The sequence below is a fragment of the Lutjanus erythropterus genome, chromosome 1 (assembly GCF_056507025.1).
Source record: "Lutjanus erythropterus isolate fLutEry1 chromosome 1, fLutEry1.hap2, whole genome shotgun sequence".
In the NCBI taxonomy this organism is placed as follows: Eukaryota; Metazoa; Chordata; class Actinopteri; order Lutjaniformes; family Lutjanidae; genus Lutjanus; species Lutjanus erythropterus.
In genome coordinates, this window is record NC_139317.1 from 31823731 (window position 1) to 31845681 (window position 21951).

The 21951-nt window shown below is 38.3% G+C and overlaps 1 protein-coding gene across 1 annotated transcript in view; it reads left to right on the forward strand.

Moving 5' to 3' along the window:
* Window positions 1-21951, forward strand: part of LOC146333134 (FERM domain-containing protein 5-like) — a 96131-nt gene that overhangs the window by 66890 nt on the left and 7290 nt on the right. The window contains exons 2-11 of the mRNA XM_084719894.1: window positions 5117-5221; window positions 7264-7306; window positions 7474-7552; window positions 11774-11871; window positions 14717-14840; window positions 18657-18744; window positions 19001-19089; window positions 20875-20938; window positions 21252-21343; window positions 21437-21511. Of these exons, the coding sequence (XP_084576020.1) occupies window positions 5117-5221; window positions 7264-7306; window positions 7474-7552; window positions 11774-11871; window positions 14717-14840; window positions 18657-18744; window positions 19001-19089; window positions 20875-20938; window positions 21252-21343; window positions 21437-21511 (857 nt within the window). The remainder of the gene's footprint in view (window positions 1-5116; window positions 5222-7263; window positions 7307-7473; window positions 7553-11773; window positions 11872-14716; window positions 14841-18656; window positions 18745-19000; window positions 19090-20874; window positions 20939-21251; window positions 21344-21436; window positions 21512-21951) is intronic.

Here is a 21951-nt window from a genome sequence, read left to right on the forward strand (position 1 = left end):
TACTGTAACATCTGATAAATCTATTGTAGAAAATGTGTCTGCTTGCACTATGCTGATGCTATAAAAAGCACCCCAGTTTGTTTTTTGTGAGGAATTTTTTACAAAACAGTTAAAGGGTAACTTATGTATTCTTTACATGGGAAAACATGGAAAAAATATATTTTCCCATTTTTGTGTGTCAGTGACTAATGTAAGCAACAATTTTTGGTCCAGTATTTAGGCAGAAGCAAAACTGAGCTGCAACGTAACCCTTACAGGCAACTGTGCACCATCAGAGTATGTTCACTTAGTGCTTGTTTTTGCCAACTGGCAGATTGTTAGACTAAGTGTCTGACAACATTATAGAAAGGATACCTACAGAGATAAAAAAAAAAAAAAAGCATGTTTTGTTTAACCAGAAAAACTGTTTTATTGCCCCCGCCAACAAACCAGACTCTCTTTGCAAAACTAATTTTAATTCAATTATGACAGAAACAAAATAAATCTCACCAAACACATCTTAACTAATCTTTCCACTGTTCTAACAATCACCAACTCTGGTTTGATCGAAACAAACCCTTTTTTCTCTGTTAGATGTGAAAATATTCTGGCTCTACAGCCATTTCTCACAACTCAGTCTCTGAAGTCCAACCTCCCTCTCCCTAACACACTGACTAAAGGGTTTATTTTGACCAAACCAGAGTTGATGATTGTTTGAACAGTGAAAAGATGAGCTGAGACTTTTTGGTGAGTTTTATTTTGTGTCTGTCAAGTTTGAATAAAGATGATGATGACAGTGTTCAAAATTCCAGTTTTGCAAAGGGAGTCTGGTTAGTTTGGAGGAGCAATAAAACAGCTGTTCCTGGTTAAACAAAGGTATCTTTGGTTTCTCTCTGTAGCAATGCCAGACACTTGTAATAACAATCTGACTTTGATAGTACTGGGTATCGTTAGGGTTTTGATCCAGTGGCTGAACCAATACTTTTTTTTTAAAAAAAGACAGAAGCCCTAACATGAAAGAACAGCTTTTTTTTTTATTGCTGAGACATACTTGAAATTGAACAATATATTAACTGTTAACAGTTTAAAGTATACTTAAATACATGAATATACTGTATAAAATACTTAACACATAACAAATTCACATGATAAGTAAAACCTAACCCAACCTCAATGACTGAACACTATGTAGCAGTTACATAACTAATAACAGCAAAATAAAAACACCAGCTTCAAACTTGATTGTTAGCAGAAATATTGTTATGTTGTCTAACCTGAGGAGAAGCTGCTGTCATCATTACAAGTGGTCTCCTCATCATAGATATAAATGTCAAGTCATCACAAAATGTCTCATCTAGTATTGTCTATCAGTGCTCCTCATCTCCGGGGCTGTTAAGTCACAAGTGGCACATGCACACTTATTTTGTCCTAGGATAGCAAAGTCAGGAAGTGACCATGGGTCATGACTACACCATCCTGGGAAAAAATGCATCATGTACATAGCTGCTTCCACTATTCACACACAATTACTTTAAACATTTGTTAGACATCCCGTCTGCTGTTGGAATCATTTTGGGTGTAATACAGCCACACTTTAGACTGTTTAGCTCGGCATTTTAACTATGTTTAAAGTACCTTCTATTTCACAGAAAGCTTTCTGCTGCTAGAGCCATGTAGAGAGAGTTTTACCATAATGTTAACTAGGCTTGTTTAGTGATGTATCCGTAATGTCAGAGGGAAAGTATTTCAATTAACAGCTCAGACATGTGACACCGTAATGAGGCACCATATTCTGTGTCGTGATTCCAGTGGTACGAGAAGCGGTACCATGTTGGCACCAGACATCAAAATCCAACCTGACTTAAAACTGGACCAAATTTAAAAAATGGTAACTTAAACAAAAGTTACTTAAAACAAAAACAGACAGGCCAGGTTAAAAAATACCAAAGTTACCTTTAAGAACTCCTCATGAATGGCTTCTACTAATACATTTCATTCCTTCTCATTTATTTGCTAAAGTGTTGGACTGAGATGAATCACACTGCCTCTGTGTTGTTGTTTCATACTAACTTGGACATAGATCATCAGTAACTACACACACACACACACACACACACACACACACACACACACACACACACACACACACACACACGTTAATTCAGACACACACACACTTAGGCATGGCACAAACAATTTTGCACGCATAGAAGGAAACAGGCAGTAACAACAAGATTAATTGCAAAGGCTTTTTTGGGCAACGCAGTAGTTTCCACTACAGTGCGCAGCAGATGGAGGGAGTGGGAGGTACAGGCTCTGAAAATGTTGTGGATCCTTTCACAGGTGTACCAAAGACATTTATAATAGAGCAAGAGGGATTGAGGCTCCTGCTGTGATGTGTGAGACTGCACATGGATGTGTGTGTTTCTATTTTTACTGCTAGGCTAGTCAGCAGGCCTGTCTTGGTGAGTCAGGGTGTGTGTGGTGACAGTGACAGTGACATACAGACACACTGACAATGGAGATGGAGGGTCAGCCCGGTGCATCCTGGGAAAGGTCTGGCAAGCGCATAGCTTGACACAAGAGGACCTGATAGGTTTAGGTTAAAGGTTAAACTATTAAACTCTGGCTCAGAGACTTTAATGAAGAAACACTAGCAACTGATGTTTATTATTAACTAATTGCATTTCCTGACTTAACTTGTGGTTGTGCTTTGATGGTGTGTTTTAATGTAAAATTACTCTTCAAAAACCTTTGGCAGGCTTATTTGGTGGATTATGTTGTGAAGACAAGTGTTCTTTGGAGGACATAAGAATTAAGTTTTCATTTTAGTCACATCTTGGATTTGAATGTTTATGTACATATAGCTGAATGAAGTTCTGTCACAGCAGATAAAGTATATGAGATGCTGTCCAGGGTTTTGCGAAATGTAAAAATCTTGCAACCGTCAAACACCAGCCATGCCACTAGAATAGTTAAAATATTTTTGTTTGTTTTTTCCTTTTAATCTATCCCTGAAGCATTTTTAACGAACTATAAGTAATAGATAAGTTGTTACAGGGTGATTTGCCTCTGTCTGGCTCAAGTTGGAAAGTACAACAATGAGCAAATTAATCTGAACTATTGATCAATTGTTGTTTATGCACATCGGTGACAGTTAGTCAGCTGTTAATATTTTTCAAACCTCTCCATAGACAACCAGAATTTCCTGAGAAATCCTTGAATGAATAAATGCAGTTTGGGTTTGATGATAGCACAAGTTTAACCAAAAGAAAAGCAATAACTCTAATCTCAGTGTGCCCTGACAGTATGAAGCCACATGCTACCTCAGGGCTGTTTGTTCTGCCATTTGATCTGATATTAAGTGAAACAGAAGTGTGAACAGGCTTCATCACAGACATTTTCACATTGTCTTAAATGTGTGTCTCAACAGGGATTTTATCTGAAAATGGTTCATACATGAAGCAGTCTTTCACCGTAGCTATTCTCCTGATATCTTCTCTTTTTAATTGCTGTGCTGTGGCGTGCTGTACAGGGACAGATTAATCATTGTCGACTGGCCTTACTTGCTCTCACACTCTCTTTCCTCTCCTCTCTCTCTTTTCTCCCTCTCTTTATTTGGTTTTGTCTTTCTCTTCTCTTTTTCCCTTCCGTTCTCATATATCTGCCTTTGACTTTTTTTCTGACTGTGCAGTTTTGTGTCACTTATGTGAATGCAGTGTCTCTTCTAAAGGGCACTGTAGGATATTTTATATGCCCTTTGCTACAAATTGTAGTCTATATGTAGAGTGTGTGAGGTACAATTGGAGAAGTCTGTTGAACTTACATTGGATGTTAATGCATTCATGCTGGTTGCAAATGTCCTTGGTGTCGATGTCAGTAACTTTAGTGTCTATACGTGTAGGTGTGTGTAAAAAAACCTGGAAACCTTGTTATTTTTCACATTTAAACTGTTATTTTGTCAAATTTATCTCCGAAACTTCTATCACAGATGACAGAAATACACTAATAGTGAAAAGGATGAAACGGCACTCAGGGTGGACAAGCACTGAGAAATCAGAGACTGTTGTACCCACATCTTACAGAGACCAGCTCCAATATAACATCCCAGATCAAGCTATTGCACTCAATGGGTAGCATTTCTGAGCTGGCAGGATGCAACACGCAAAGCTCTGTGCAGTCTGTGCATACTCACCTAAGAGGGACCTATATCTATTTTAAAAAGGTTTAGTTCAGAGTAGAATTTAGCTGGCTATGCAGTTGTAACCAAAACTTAAATTACTGGCTCCTGTTTGTTATGCACTCATTTGCAGCCTTGTTGCCATGTGCCTTATTGTCGCAGTTAAATCTAAATAAAGACTTCATTAATGAGTCTTTTGTGGCAGATGCAGCTTTATGCAAGGGCTGGGCTCACTATGAGTCTAACTGCCTCTGCCAGGGCAGCAGGCCTGTTTCCTCTCCTACTCACTGTCACACCTGATATATACAGCTCATTTGAATTTGGTTAGCTGAACATCTTAGCTCATTTTCTTGATATTTTAACAACCTAACCAAAAATGTAAAGATTGTATCGCTAGGTTTTTAATGATATAAAAAGTAATCATATATTTCAGAGGGTCTCATTTTTGTACTTCACCGCATGACAGGGGCTTCCTCTCCTTTTCAGCCTGCTTTTCTTTTTCCTTCAGTTACACCTTGTCTAAGTGTGTTTCCAGGTATTTTTCAGCTGCAGAAATTTCTCAAAGCTTTCACAGGTGGCTGCTGCCTCAATATGAATATTTGATAGCCCTCATATATCTCCCTTGAGGGTAGTGAAATATTAAAACACTTTCTGGTGGCCGTTTTCACTCCTCAGAGGCTCTAAAAGATGGACTTCCTGATGAAAGCGGAAAAAATCATGTGATATGACACTATCAATATGTCCAAAATGTCCTTTTCAGTTTATAATGTTGTTGGGTGGTGTGTAGGCTTTGGATGTGAGTATTCACATACGAATATGCACCATTGATCTGCTGGGGATTCATTAACTGTGTCTGAGAATATGCAAATATTGGGATGGAGAGGATGGGATCTGTGGATTAATGTCCCTCTGTGAGTTGTATATGATATGAATTTCCTCATATTATTTTTCTTTCAGCGGGACGCCAAGGGACAGTACTTGTTTGACCTCATCTGCCACCATCTCAACCTGCTGGAGAAAGACTACTTTGGTATTAGATATGTCGACCCAGACAAACAGAGGGTGAGTATTAATCTTTATAATAAACCCAACTAGAGTTCAGATGGATTTAATTAAGTTTAATCCAGTGACTCATGATTTGGTCTCTTCTCCTTCTTTCTCCATCTCTCTATCTTTCAGCGTTTAAAGTGTTTCCACTACAGTAGCCTCAGTTTACCATTTTAATTATTTGTGAGTCCAAATTAGTAATTTGTCCCCCTTAGTAAAAACAGAGGTTGCAACAGTACCCACATTCTTACCTCAAGTAGAAGTACAAATACAACAAGAAAATTAAAATGAACACAAAATACATGAATATTGTACACAATTTAGTATGACATCTTTATACAAAGAGATGGTCTCTCAGCACCATCCAACTGTAAAAGTTATTATGTTTAGGAAACCCAAATGGCCAGCAACAGCTCTGCACCACAGAGTAATGTTTTCTATACGATATTGTCCCATTTAGAGTGAAATTGGTCTTGAAGTTGGGAAGGTGATGCACAATGATGCAAAATAAAAATAATCAATAATTCTCCTCAAATGCATTAAAAGAAAAGCATGTAAGGAGAATTGTAAGGATGCATGTAAATGTAAGGAGTGTAAAGTACACATAATTGTGTTAAAATGTTGGGAGTCAAAGTTAAAAGTTGGCAGAAAAATAAATACCCAAGTACAGACACCTGAAAACTCTAATTAAGTCCAGTAATAAGGTATTTGTACTTTACTTCCCACCTCTGATTAAAAAATAGTTCACACAAACAACGTAATTTCCTGGGGTCTCCCTGTAGCTCAGTTGGTAGAGCATGCAGCCCATGTACTGAGGCTGTTGGCCCTCTGCAGTGGCTGCTGGTTCGACTCGTACCGGCAGTCCATTTGCTGTGTGTCATTTCCTCTTTCTCTACCCCCTTTCCTGTCATATCTTCAGTTGTCCCTGTCACATTAAAGGCAAAAGTCCAAAAAATAATATTAAAAAAGACATAATTTCCTGCTTTGACTTGGCTAATAATTTGTGTCCCCAAATTGAAAGAGCAACTCTTGAAAAGTACATTTTAGGTGATCAAAGGTAATACAGCAGTGTTTTACAGATTTGATGGACTGGAGGATAATAAAGCAAATGTCAATCTTAAAAGGTCCAAGGAAACCCTGTAAAGGTGATGCAAGGATAAAAAAAAAACCTCTATGGCCATTTGTTCTGTTCTTGCTCTGTCTGCCTCCCCCTCCCTACACTTTCATACTCCACACCTCCACCTTTACAGCCTGTAGATCACCAGATAGAGCAGATTATCAATTAAGTCTTACAAGCGGTGACAGACACTTTTAAAAATGTTGTTAAATTCCTGAAATTACTGGTGTAATGAGTCTTTTTGCTTCCTCTACATAAATATTCAGAACAGGAAGGTAGGCCTGCAGGTCAATTATGCAAGCTGGCAGAAGACCAACCCCTTTGATTGATATGAATATCAATCACAGAAATTAACATAGTCCTTGGTGAATTTGCAGGGCTCAGAGCGAGTACTTGTTAATCATGCACTTTTGAACTGTCAATGGGATTACAAATGCTTTCAAGGCTTGAAAATGTTATCCACTTTACAGATTCTCTCTGCATCTTACTGCAATTTATCAGACAGCTGAGAAACAATTGAAGAAAGTATGAATGCAGGTGTTTCTAAAAGAAATTAGTAATTAAAAACTAACGTACTGGAGCATCACTGTGTTGTACAGTTACTGTATTGTGAGCGCAGTGCCTCGTTATTCCCAGCGTGTCATCATCTCACTGATTAGAACCAGTTTCACGTCACTGACAGAAAACAGCTCTCTCCTGATTATCTTCCCAACAGCTTTCTCTCATCTCCTCTCTGCATGGTGACTGTGTTGGAGGGGGTCTAAATAAACAGAAGGCGAGGAGATGGGAGTAATTCTACTGTGCCTTCCAGCTATAGATTACAAGTCATCATGCTCTGCTGCTGAGCAATCAGACCTCAGACTGACATTTTTAGCAGCCAAATGTTCAGTGTCCAGAGTGTACGTCTTAACTTGTCTCTCTCTCTCTCTTTCCCTTTCAGCACTGGTTGGAGTTTACAAAGTCAATTGCCAAACAAATGAAATGTGAGTATATCTTTTAACATGCCCCATTAGTTGGTTAAATCTAGTATATCATCTTCTAAGAAAGAAATTGCTAAATATATCCTGCAGAAAATACAAAGAAAAGGAAAAAACACCACACCAACCACTTTAGAAACAATGCATTTGAAATGTTTGTCTTTCTTCCCCAGCCCAGCCTCCATTCACCATGTGTTTGCGTGTCAAGTTTTACCCACCCGACCCTGCTGCCCTAAAAGAGGAAATCACCAGGTAAGATTTCATGATAGCTTGGTGGGCTGCAGGTGGAGAGGGTGGGGGTAAGGGATCGATGGATGGATGTAAAACTTTAGTCTGACAATATTTGCCTCTCATGACTCTTTCTGTCACAATTTCTCTCAAAATTTTGAAAGTGAAAGTTGTGACATTTTTATGAGTTCCTGTTTTGTTTTTCCAGTTGAGTCAAACCAGTCATTTAAGATAAGAAAATAATTATAAAAGTACAAATGGCAACAAAGAAAGATTTTGAAAGATTAAGTGTGATGTACCAATTTATTATTGCTCTAACATTGTCAGACTCATGACAGACAGTTAAAGGGATCTAAATAAATGCAGCAGTACAAAGATATTGTCTTTTTTATTCCACTCATTCTTCAACCTTACCAAACCTGGTGCTTACATTAACCACAATGCAACATGACCACCAACAGTCAAATCAGAAGTGTGTTATGCTTCTAGTGGGTAATGTAGTGTGTGTGAAGCTGGCTGCAATGATCTATAAGCACATGTCTTTCTAATTCCACACATCCAGATTTGTTTAATTTTCAAAGCCCTTATAGTCTTTAGACCCAACCGAAAAGTGTCGTCATTTCAGGTTTTATACAACTTTTTTTTTTTTTTTACATATCTAGTAGTGCTGCCCAAGACCATTAAACATCCAGTATGACTTTATTAAAGAAGATTACCCATAATGGATGAGTAATTAACCATGTGTGTTATCTGTGTGTCCATGTGAAATATGTCTATCATGCTATAAAGTTCCTTTTAGGGCAGTGGTAGGGGTTCAAGGAGCCTGTGGGACTCAGGGCAACTGACTAGGGCGTCTGTGAAAAGTCTTAAGATTCATTCATTTTAATTATCGTACCATTTAACATACTTGTTTTTACAAAAGGCTTCATAGTTCAATTAATATTTCAATTTTAAAATTTATAATAGCTCATTGACCACTGTCTAATACATCAATCTATAACATTTAAAAACCAAAATTGAAAATGATCATAAATCATTATTTACCCACCTGCATCCTGACTGAAGGTCGAATTTGGTTTTAATCCACAAAACAAGGCCAGAGTTTCACAATCTAAGTGAAGAGTGACCATTTTTCAAACACAAAAAAACAACTGAAAAAAAAACAAAACATAAAATACCTCCATACTGCTCATCTGGTGTAATCCAAATCTCCTAAAGCCCTGACTTGCCAAGTTGACTTGAAAGGCATCATTTACACCATGTTTTTAGCCTAAATCTTCACTGTAGCTGCTTAGCCTGGAGCCATGTTTACATGCATGTGCACACCATCTAAATTGGGTGTGTGTGGTGTGATGGTGTGCATGCTTAAGTGAAGTGGCTCTTTCTAAAGGACAAAGTCCTTTCCAAAGGACATAGACTACATGATGGGGTCCCTGGTATATTTTCTATCTTGTTTTGGGGTCTATGGATGAGAAAAAATTGAAAACCTCTGCTCTGGGGTGCCATTCCAAAGCTGCAAAAAAAAATGCTACAAAATTAGTTGGCCTCTAAATGGTTAAATAGTTCCATCTGTATTTTATTACAGAGATGTTGTAGTTGTTGTACAGTGATTTGCGAGCACTGCTTACAGAGAGAATGCAGCTGAGGTGTTCTCGTATATCCATGCATGCGTCACAAGTTTGTTATTTGTGTTGATTATTGAAATATGTCAGAATTAATAGAAGAGAACGTGGTCATGCAAGTCATAGCTTGAATAATGTAAATTTGGTGAAAGGGACGCCAATATTTTCTAAGGGGCAGAGTAGGCACACAGTTTTCTGAATCAAGAGTGAAGTAACATCCAAATATTTTTTACAAACCTCACCACAGACAGCCAGTATGTCCTCAGAAATCCTTCTGATATTGCTTTTCATCAGTTATTGCCTCTCTGGTTATTCATTGCAGCCTCTGCAGCTTTTTGTTTGTTTGACCGCTCACTGGTGGTATCAACAATAATGTGGAAAAGGTAATGTCTATTTTAAAACAGAATTCAACACAGGTGACTTCTTAATAATCTTCTTATACTCAACCAGGGACAATTACATCACACATCTCTATTTTTTGAAAGTCATAACCACAAAAAATTGCTGACAGAGCAAACCTAAATAGTTTCCACAGCACTTGGACGGGGATATCGCTATTTTCTGGCTTTCTATTACCTCCCTTGTGTCATAAAATCAGATCAAAATATTCTCATGTTTTACTGTTATTGTTTTATGCCCCTCCAGCCACCTTTTAGATAATTGAAAAATGAAGACGACCACTGCAGCAAGAACCTGTTCAAATACTTACTAGAGTAAAAAAATGTGAAATTCAATAGTTTTATGATAGTTAAGACTGAAGATATGTTTCCAGCCTGCATTAAAGCATAATGTTTTATATATTAATTTATCTTAAATATTACAAAGACATCATATGTAGTGATGCAGGTTCAAAAGACAAACCATGAGTATAATTTCCTAACAGTATCCAGAGCTGAACAGTGTGCCCGTGTGCAGGAGGATCTGAGTATTCCTTTTTTTTCCTAAGCTGCAGTGTCATGAAGCTCTTCACCACCACTGTACTGTGTGTGGCATCCTTGACAGCTGAACAAACTGCTGTGCGGAGACAGGCAGAGAGCCACCGAGTGCAAAGATCCCTGTAAATCACATCCCTCGACTGGTTGCCACGCAGTGAAATCTCTTATTGGCAATCCAGCTCTTCTTGACAGAGCAGAGCGCCGGCGAGGGAGAGCTTCTCCATCCTCCGCCATCTGTTCTGACTGGAAGCTCACACAAATACATAGTAGATAGGCAAAAACATGAAAGGTAACAACATCCTGCATAGATTTGTGTTGTTTTGTTTTCTTCATATATAATTTCACAACAAGGTTTTTGCAGGATTTATTACAGATTTGCCCAGTTGACCAGAGGGATTTGCTCCTGTGCATCTTCATGATTTGTTACCAGCTGGAGGATGTTTAGCTGAACATAAACACACTCTAGGGAATAAATTAAGCTTAACACCTCATCAGAATTACATATAACACAAATGTAAATTACATTTAATTTTTATTACAGACATCAGGTAATATGATTAGGTGATGACTTGTGCATTCTGCAGTATAAAAAGGCTGAATACACTCCTCAACTCTACCCTGACATTTTTCATAGCAGTGCCTAGTAGTGTCTGCTATACTATTTATTGCTTTGCTGCTTGGAGAGAAGCCGGCTCACAGGCGTTTGAAATGAATGCTGGGCGGGAAAATTGACATATGAGCAATCTGTGGATGTTGTGGACGAGACCAGAAGATTGAGTTGCTCCCAGTGGACTTCTGCAGTCATGTTTTAAATCATTGTCAATTCTCAAAATGATTATGCTTTAGCTCCAGTTCTGCCTCCAGAGTAGGCTACACTTCCCATGTCTAATGTTCCAGCACAAAACTTTGGATTGCCAATCATGCATTCATTAATTTTTTTTCCAAATTGTAATTATAGATTAATTATTAATGGGTTGTGAAAGGGCCCAAGAGTAATGGAGTTGTCGCTAGCTACATTTCTTTTACATTTCACTGCGTAGAGCGACTGAAGCTTATCTGTAATAACCACAGACACCATCTAAAGCTGAGGGAACCTGTTATGCTTGTGATATGTCATCAAATTATAAGGATGGTAATGTCAGTCTGTCAGGCTTTCAATCACCTGGTCAGTCCATCGCTTTGGACCGGCTAAAACCATGCTGAATCACTATGTTCCTACAGTAGCCAAGAACGGACAAACCAAACACTGGCTCTAGATAATTCCTTTTGTTCAATTTCTCCTACACACTTGGAAGGGAAGGGTGAGGCAAGCAGTGTTCAGTTGTTTGTAATAAACAAATTTCACTGCCAGATGCCACTAAGTCCCAAACACTGGGCCTTTAACTTTAGCATGTTAAAATCTTTGTTAGGATCATGTTACCATGCTGACATTGGCGTTTAGTTCACTGTGCCAAAGTACAGCCTCATGGAACTGCTAGCAAGGCACACAAATAATACAATGTACATTTCACAGTAAATCATCTCAGGTCCTGATTTACCCAATATTCTCAAAAATCTCTTACTCACAATCCACCTGAAGGGGCACCTTATTTCTAAACATCAAGCATGTACTGGCAAGAATGAGAACATCAATACTGATCCTATCTAAATAATAACCCAAATCAGTTTCTCTGTGTTCCGCTCCACAGATATCTCGTCTTCCTGCAGGTTAAGAGGGATCTCTACCATGGCCGCCTCCTGTGCAAGACATCAGATGCTGCTCTGTTGGCTGCCTACATATTACAAGGTAGGATAAAACAGAGAGTCATTTACATATAAAAAAGGCTGCAAAACCTCCAACCAGCCTTCATTTTAAATTAACCTCTCAAACAAGCACAAATGTATTTCTACTAGGTAGATATTACGATCTCAACCCATGTTTGATCCATGTTTCCTCTCACGTTGGAATCATCACCTCACAATACAACTATAAATAAATTACCATATTCCCTCTGACAGAGGTGTCTCTAACATGAATTGCACTATATATATATTCATAACATTTGTAACCTCCTATAGATTCTTTATGATTTCCATATGACCCTGACTTGTTAATAAATACTTGCCAGCTGTGTTGTATGTTTGTGCGCTTACATTACAGAGGTGTTCAGAGGTTGAAGGCTTGAAGGCTGCATTGAGACACTGAGAATCTGAATTTTTTGGTTTTATCTTGAATTGAAAATTATCTTTTTAATAACCCTGAACTCAGTAACAGAGTATTTTACACACAAATATTGCTTAAAACATTCAAGTGATTGAATAAAAAAAAAGTTTCTCCCTTCGCAAAAAACATAGTTTGTTTTTTTCATCAAGTTCATCATTTTGGAAAAGGCCAGATTTTTATTTTTGGGTGTCAGGTTCATCAACATGCAGAGAGGTAAAAATGCATTGAGGAGCAGTTTCTCTGTCACACGCTGTTCCAACCAGCTCTCCTGCCAGCCTTTTCTCAGCCAATCCCTAAATGTAAATGTTCTTGGGTCCTAAACACCACGAAACGGTGCATCAATATATTGGAAGACATTGGCTTGGACACTGCCTTGCTTGTCAAACGAATCGATGCAGGGCTATATCTATCTGTTCATCTACTTATCTACACCATTAAAAAATGTGGTGGAAACTTCAGCACTGGCTAACTGTAGGCATATATTTTTGAAAGTAGTATAATATAGTTATTGAGTGTACAGTATAGTTATTGAGTGTACAGTATTATAAATCAGTTACTACCTCAGGCTTTCCTTTTTCTCAAGTGTGAGAAAATGTGAGTCCATGTCTTTTACACATATAAACTAGAACATTTTTGCTGGTCTTAAATGTGTTTTTCATCAGTAATGGCTGTCCGAGCATTGCCGTGTTCCCCACAAAGCAGACGGGTAACCAAACTCTTCATGTAGTTCCTCCACCGCCTGCAGTCTGATGTCAGTGGTTAGCAGAGTGAAGGCTGCCAAAGTTACAGCCATGCAGAGTACACTGGCAGGTGTTTCTGATGGTAAAGACACACAACTCAAATGACTAATGCATTGAGACATTTATTGGCCTGTACACGTTTTTGATGTTCTCATCTATGTCCTTAAAATGTCTGGCCTGGAAATGCTAAAATAAAGGGCTGCATTGCCTCAACATTTACAAATGTTTCACCTTTAAACTGAAACAGTACAACAAAGAACGTTCCACAGCTCCAATAAATCACCATTAGCTGGGATTTATGGGAGACTGGGGGGACAGTTGTTGAGGATATTTGGATGAGATCAACCAAATCTTCATACCTTACAATACATGATTAAATATGACATATTGTTCACAATATTTATTTGAATGGTAAATGTCAGACATCGCAACTGACCCCAACCCTGGAGACAGTTACAACACCTTAAAAACACATTAAATTTAGCTAATTAAATGTTGCTTTTTCTCTTAGTAGGCTAGTATTGTAAAAATATGCATTGTTTTTGTAATATTGTAGCATTTTTATTCATTAATATTTATTAAATAACAGTTATTGAGGTTTGGTTATTTATGTGTAGAACAAGCATCTATTGTACCTTGTGTCAATGTGCAGATATTATAGATGCTATTGAATCTGTTGCATATTTCAGTGTGAGAAAGGAGGACTGGAACAATTTGCAAAGCAACAAACATTTATTAAACATGTATTTATTGTGCAATACTGCAACAGTGACTCATTTGTTGAAGGAAATGGTTGTGCATTCTGTTGTTATATAGTTGCATAGCTCGGGAACAGTTGCAACCACATGTTGCAACCATCCCCACCCTATTAGCCATGACAGAACATCATGTGCTAGCTAGACACACTGACAATGATACATGCTAATTATGTAAGAGGTTAAAAAACAATGATTCAAGCTCAGTAAGTTTTGATAAATTTACACAAAATGTAATAAAACAGTTTATGAAAACTTTTCCCCAGTATTTGCAGCAGCAGATGTTGAATATGTCTTCCTGGTGGGGGGAGGGTCTAACATGTGCAGTATGAACTTATTGCTGATTTGAGAAAAAAGACTTGTTGCAACCCTCCCCTGGTGCAACTGTCCACAGTCTACCCTAGTCTTTTACGTTATATGGAAATTTGAGTGTTGGAGCTTATTTTTAATCAGCCCTGGACTATTCAGTATACACATCAATCAATGTTTTTGTGTGGGCCCTTTATTGTGTACAGGTAGACTCAAAACCTTGACTTATAAGCCTTTACTTTTTGAAATTAGACCACCATGCACCACAGCACTCTGTTTTGATCAAGACAACCATGTCTAAAGAGGAAAGTTGAGAAATGTCCTTGGTATTGTAAAGATGAAATTTAATAAATCTGTTTATTAAATCTGACTAGAAATTACTGAAATATTTTTTGTCCTATGAATGATCTGCCCACCCACCCAACACGTGTTAGGTATGCATCACAATTTTTTTTTAATGCCACATATTGTTGTATTTTTTACTATCTCTGGTAACCTATAGCCAGTGATATCTATAGTGTTTGACAGGGCATTACATTTGAAACTACATACATGGATTAAAAAGCCACCATCAAACATGGAAGTTAACCTTTTCTTCGTTGTGTTTTTTGTCCCATTTTCTAGCTGAAATTGGTGACTATGACCCCGGGAAGCACCCAGAGGGCTACAGCTCCAAATTTCAGTTCTTCCCCAAGCACTCGGAGAAGTTGGAGCGACGGATTGCTGAGATACACAAGACTGAGCTGATGTAAGGTGACACTTGTCCATGTCACTGTGTACCTGTGTGCTCCTTCACTTCCACAGGGCAGGCATCACAGAAGCACATTTAACTGTTGATCCTACTCTTATGCATCTTAAATTCAGAGGTCAGTCGTATGGAAACTGACATGTATGACTGCTTTGGTGGTTTTAGTTCTCCGTGCAGCAACTGTGCCTTAAGATTTTGTAGCAGATGGGGCGCACTGGTGGCTTAGTTGGCGGGACTGTGTGTCGTCCCCTCACTTTCCTGTCATAACTTCAGTTGTCCTGTCAATTAAAGGCGTAAAAGCCCCTCATAATAAGTTATACATCTATCAAGCAGCATTCTGGCAACTGCTATCTGTGTCCCTGGGAAACAAGAACAATCTGCAACCTACATGCTGAAAATGGCAAATTAGAGCCTAGTATGCTAATGGACCGAATGTAAACAAGTTGTTACCATTTCTTTTGTAGTGATGTAGTCATTTTAATGCCAGAGCTCACCTCCTGATGTGCAAATGTTCCACCAAAACAACTTTTGCCTCAACATTATTTTGCAGCAGTACCGTCACTGCATCTTGGGCTTAGTGCCACCCAAGATGTTAGTGATTGGTTAAAAGAAATGTAAACAAGAGAGGGCGTTTTTTTTCTACGATAGCAGAGTGTGCATGTGTGGAGCCAGACCCTTCTTCAGCGGTCAGCGCTGCGGACAGAGGTTTGCATATGCAAGACTAATGAAGAAGAGCATGCTGTTCAAAGTCTGCCACCACTGGCTAAACTGAGATATTTTTGACTCAGTCCAACCACGAGAGGACATCTTGCATTCAGGACACATCCACAAGGAAATAATCAGATAAGATATGCAGAGCTATAGGTCTGAAATTTCATATCTACTCAACGCGCTGAATATTCACTTCCGTTGCTTTGGTTCGTGTGTGGTCTCTGACACTGTGCTGTTTAACAAACTTTGCCTGCAAACTGGCTTCACAGATTTGCCCACCAACCGCTAAATGTACAGGATCAGTACAGATTCAGAATCAGAATCGGACTTTTTGCTATGTGGATTTTCACATACATGGACTTTGCTTTGGTATCTTAGTGTGTAACAATTAACATAGTACAAGAAAAATCTAAATAAAGATGAAAGCAAGTACTTTTACTGCTCCACACTGATTGCCTCAATCCACAGACTCCTCCAGACTACAGTATTTGGCTGGCAGGGTGCTCCTTACAGTTCACCAGTTTTGGGGGGTTCTGCCTCAGGCAAACAGTGGCCAGAGGCCAGTGCTCGGGCAGTCTGGTGGATCTGGGTTTGCTCCCCTCTGTGATGCTGACTGTTCAAAGAATCTGAACACAGCTCACACAGCTACTACTTTCTCCACACCTTTTTTTTTTTTTTTTTTTTTTGATCTTTTTATAAGTTTGTGCCCTCTTTGAGCTCTTTGAACTTTTGGGAAAACTGGGGCTGCTGCATGTTCCATCTTTTAGCAGTAAAAGGTCAGCTGTAATGGTGGGGGTGTTGGCTGTTATTCTCACTCCCACATAGAGCTGTTGATGACCACTGTGCTGGACAGGTCTGAGGTTGGGATGTCACAGCCACTTGGCCCCTCTCCTGGTCCGTCTTTCAAAGAAGTGCTGGTGTGTGAGTGGCACTGTACAACTAGCAAAAGCAAAATTAAATGGGACACACTCACAAGCTTTTGTGTCTTTATTTGTCAACCCACTATTAAGTGTTGCCTGACTTCAATGTCCTCCACCATCGCTGTGATTACATCGTCCAAAAGGTTTGCTTTTCTCTTTTCGTCCTTGACTAGTCCTGACTAAACCCTCATTTGTGCTGCATTATATAAGAGGAAATTGCTGATTGTAAAGCAGTGGCTGTTGATTTTAAGTTCATTTGAGATTTACAGAGTACAGGGGTATAAGTTACAAATGGGCTTTGTGGAACTTGTGTTAGGAGGGTTTTATCCTTTTATCCTCAGATCTTTTACAAATTGAATATAAACATACTGTTCAAAATAATCCTAAGACTAAGTTCAAGTATAGCTAAGGATATTTTTAAAAATGAGACCCCTAGTCCCTGAGATTGGTGGTGTTGGGAAAGGTGTGCCACCTTTGGATTATGTGTCGTGAGGTTTTTGTTTGTTTGTTTGTTTTTCTGACTTCTCAGCCTTAAAGTGGAAGGGTGCCCGACAGTGCAGGCCAAGGTCACACAGTAGCATAAGCATCTGGGAATTCAGGGCACAGAAAGCTCTAACCTTGTTATCCTATCCTATACACTCTTCCAGCTCTTATATATTATGTTATAACACTCTACTTGTGTGCCTAGATCTAAGGTTATAATGCAGAAACCCTGTTTGATTCATAAGCAGATAATTAATTTGAATCAACCTTGTTTACGTGTAAGACCTTTGTATTTTTCTCTGGTCTTCTCTTTATCTCAATTTTTTAAATACACAAACTCAGACACTTTCATTATAGAAACAACCCAGATGGACACAGGCTCTGGTTAGAGATTTGATCCTACACTGCCCTCTATCGCTCATTCTCTCCTTCTTGTTTGACAGCAGTTTTGAACAAACAGACCAAACATACTTGTGTGTCAATAAAGGAAAAGTTGTACCTGAAACCATTTTAGAAAAATATCGTCACAGTTCTGGTGGAATTCAAAACTGTACAATGGTAGGTGACGGGGAAACATTTAAATGTGCTCCCATGTAATTCAACAAGATTCAAGGACTCTTGCTTTGGTGGAAGAGGATAATGGAGGAAAATCAGGGTCATCTACAATACCAGAGTGGAGGTGAAGAGCTACAGAATATGCTTCAATTGAGCCAGCCTGACTTTTTCTACTCATACACCAGTGTCAGTGAGGAATCATAAAACAGATTCTTAATCTTTTATTTCTTCTGGTCAGCACCCAAGCTCTGAATACATCAGCTGTAAGATGATTAGTCACTGCTTTAGTCTTTGACCTTGGACAAATAGAATCAGCCAGCTCCCTGAAAAAACTGTTAGCTTTAACTTTAATCTTTCTACACAATGACCACACTTGATCATAAGAAGACGATAACATGCATACGATAAAAACTCTTTTCTGGCGGTTAAACACTCTCTACTAGAGTTGTCATGATACCAGAATTTTAAACTTTGATACAATACTAGTATAAACAAACAATACTTCCTACCTCTGTCAATTCCACAACAAAAAGAAATAAAGTCCTAGACACACAACATATTTTTAAATTAACAAACTGCAAACAGTGCTGGCAGAAGAAGTCACTGAACACTGTCTAGTCTACAAGCCAAATTTCAGGCAGGACATTAAATAATGCACTAATCTGAATGAACACTTAGATCATTTCTTAAATATTTGGTGCTTTCAATAATTTGTTTAATTTATATTGTGTTGTTTTAAGCACGTGGTATTGAAAAAGAATCAATACTTCAATACTGTTGACAACCTTACGCTCTACTGGAGAAAAGAAAACTTTTCAGGGCTTTTTCATTATTCATAATACCCAGTTATTCCTAAATCATCTCTGTGGGTCACTTTACATCTTATTGACAAAAAACATGACAGATGGGCTGAACTCGCAAAGGACAGAGTGCAGTAAATTCTTTGGATGCTCTCATCAACAGACCGTATGTTTTCTGATTTTTATGTCAGAAATCAAAATTCTGATCTCTCACTAAAAACTCTTTGGTTCTAGTTTATATGCCCAAAACTGAGCACGAACTTTCAGTCAAATGACGTCCTCTGAGATGACAGATGGCAGTGACAGAAGCCACTTTACTGACTTATTCTTGTCTTGTTTTCTCTCAGAGGTCAGAGTCCTGAAACGTCAGAGCTCAACTTCCTCCAGAAGGCTCAGATGCTGGAGACGTACGGAGTGGACCCTCATCCTTGCAAGGTGGTCTTTACAAAACAGATTTATCCTACAATTATGAGTTTGTGGTTTTTTATGATTTTGTGCTTAATGTGCAGTTTCATGCAGTGAGTCAGTTTTTGTGTCTTGGAGTAAATGTGACTAAATCATAAAATGAATTTCTTATATTACTGTCTTGAAGCATTCTTTATCAACATAGATTCATGAGAAAATATAATCTGCCTGTAACGTAAAATTCTCATTCTACAATAAGAAAAAACATGGATTTTCTGCCTGTCAGGATGTGTCTGGGAACCCAGCTTTTCTGGCTTTTACTCCTTTTGGATTCACTGTGCTGCAGGGAAACAGGCGGATCCATTTTCTCAAGTGGTGAGTACAGATGAACACTTAAAACTAGACATAATGCTAGATAATAACCATAATTACCGTGTATGTGAATGTCCACATTAGTGAGCAAGACTTTATAGCTATTTGTATATAGATAAAGAAAATTCTAAACGCTCCATATGGAAGGTACTAAGCAGACAGAACTGAATAGAGAAAACTTTCATGAATATACAGTTCATCCTCCATTAACTAACAGCTTGAACAAAGCAAAGTGCCAGAAAACTCACCAAGCTGCTTAATGTTCAAGTGAGTGATCTAGTACAACATGCTACACTCCTCTTCTAAATAACAGAAATGCTTTAGAACATGTTGTCTATGGTGCCAGCAAAGACAAAAAAAAACTGAAAATCACTCCAAGAGCTTGCATGGCCAAACTATCACATTGTTGTTCTAAACATTTGTTTCATTGTCTTCTGCAGTGAGATTCTTCCACCTCCTCTTGCATACAGTTTAACTCTTGATTGAAAGATTCACATTCTGAATCACATCATATACGAGCCAGAAATCTAGGCTGGCCTCTGACTGAAGAGTTTCAAGTTAGTTCAAGCCATTAGTCAACTAGTTGTTACATTTGTATTATATTCAATTAATTATTTAAATATTTATACTTTTGGGGTATCAGAAAATTGTGAGAGTTAAGAGGGTTAATGATAAAGTAACATTGTTAACACTGCTACATTACAGAGAAATACAAAACCATAAGCCTGTAAAATATAAAGTTTACAAGCACATAAACAAAGCGAGCCACCTGTTAATGACAACGCTAACAGCAAAAGTGGAAATGATTTTAGGGCAAGAAGACTGAATATTTTGTCAATTAATAATTTAACAGCAGCTACAGTTAGAAGCAGACTGCCATGTTCCAAAAGAAAAGGTCCCTGTTCCAACCGTCCGTGATGCTTTTGTCTCTGCATGACAAGGCGCAGGTAATGAAAGTCATACCAATCCCCCAGGAGCAGCGCCGTGCTGCGAGTTTTGCTTGTGTCTAGATCACAACATACATTCACTGCTATTTCAAAAATGATCACTTGAACTATTATCTGCATTATTCTGTATGTTCTGTATCTCTTCTGTCACTCTGAATTGGTCGTTATTACCCTTGATGGCTTGTTGAGCATTTATCCATTTTGTCTGTGCTTTCATCAAATGCAGAATTTGGTATGAAACAACTAGAAGAAGTAATTAAATAAAAATAAATAATTTTGTGGGCCGGATTATGTTATATTTTGGACATCATCAAGTCAGAGGGAGGGGGAGGGGTAAGCTGGGAGTTTGAGACCCCTGTTTGAACCCATCCATTGTACGTACATGCAGTAGGAACAACTTGTTCATTTATCTCCAAATTTAGTAAAATATGAATCAAAGGAGTCCAAAAGCAACCAGTGATCCATACAAGAGGGTATTGGACCCTCAGAAGTTTGAGTTGTTTAAAGTTGTGTTGTTGTAGAAATTTGTTGTTTCATCTCCTGCAGCTTGTTTTTGTAATATTCTGTGACTGGAATCAATGTGTCTAGACTTTTCGACACCAAAATGAAACTGTTGGCCATATTAATTTGCCTCCGGCCATAATTAATATTTCACCACCTTTATCCATTTCTGTCTCTCTGTTCTGTCTCTGTCTTTCTGCCTTCATCTCTCTCTATGTTCTGTTATTTGTTCTTCTTTATTTTGCTTTTCTCGTTTTCTGTTCTTGTGTTTCCATTTGTCATCATTTTCCTCTCTGTCTGTCTGCCCTTTGCTCTGTCTGTCTCTGTGTCTCAAATTCAGGGAGGAGGTGACAAAACTCAAGTTTGAAGCAAAGACATTCCATATATATGCAAATCAGAAGGAGGTATGTGCATGCATTATTAAAACGCTGCTTTTCTCTAGCCGGTGGAGCTCAGGAAGTTAAATGAGTGTGGCCTTGTTTTATGCATGGAGACACCACCACCGGGGAGCCAATGTAATCTATCCTTAACAGTGAAGGAAACGGGAAATATTTAGGCAAAAATGTGTGTTGGCCGTGAGTTTTTGCAGATAAAAGAGCATAATGCCCTGTAGCCAATAGCGCAGTAAATCCCAGAGCTAATTTTCTCCACACAAGATGAAAATGTCTAGAAAATCATACAATGCATGTATGAATCACTGTGCTGGACTTACTACAGGATAAGAAGATCATACTGACATACTTTGCACCTACACCTGAGGCCTGTAAGCATCTGTGGAAGTGTGGAGTCGAGAATCAGGCCTTCTACAAGTGAGTCACAAGATCTGAAACTGAAAAAAAAAATATGGAAAAGATATCATTCAGTTTATGAGATAGATGTTTTATCTTTCCTTTTTCTCTCAGGTTGGAGAAGTCGAGTCAAGTCCGCACTGTGTCCAGTAGTAATCTGTTCTTCAAGGGTAGTCGTTTTAGATACAGGTATTTGTAATACTTTATAAATCAACAATTTATGGATATTAAGTACACATTTACACATGAAAGATCCACTGTGTAAGATTCAAAGAGATTCATAGGCAGAATATGGCAGACATGGAATATAATATTCAGAAATGTGTTTTCATTATTGTATAATCACCTGAAAATAAGGATTGTTGTGTTTTTGTTAGCTTAGAATAAGTCATTTATATCTACAGAGGGCATGGATCTTCTTCTGCTGAGGCCACCATGTTACACTGCCATGATTCTACAGTAGCCCAGAACAAACAAACCAAACTCTGGTTCAAGACTATCCTCCAGCTGTTTGCAATCTGAGAAGTCATGGCTAGATAACACTAAATCCTACACACTGGACCTTTAAAAACATCCTTGACTAAAAATGTTGTACATACATACATGTCCTATGGTGTTACAATGCTCGA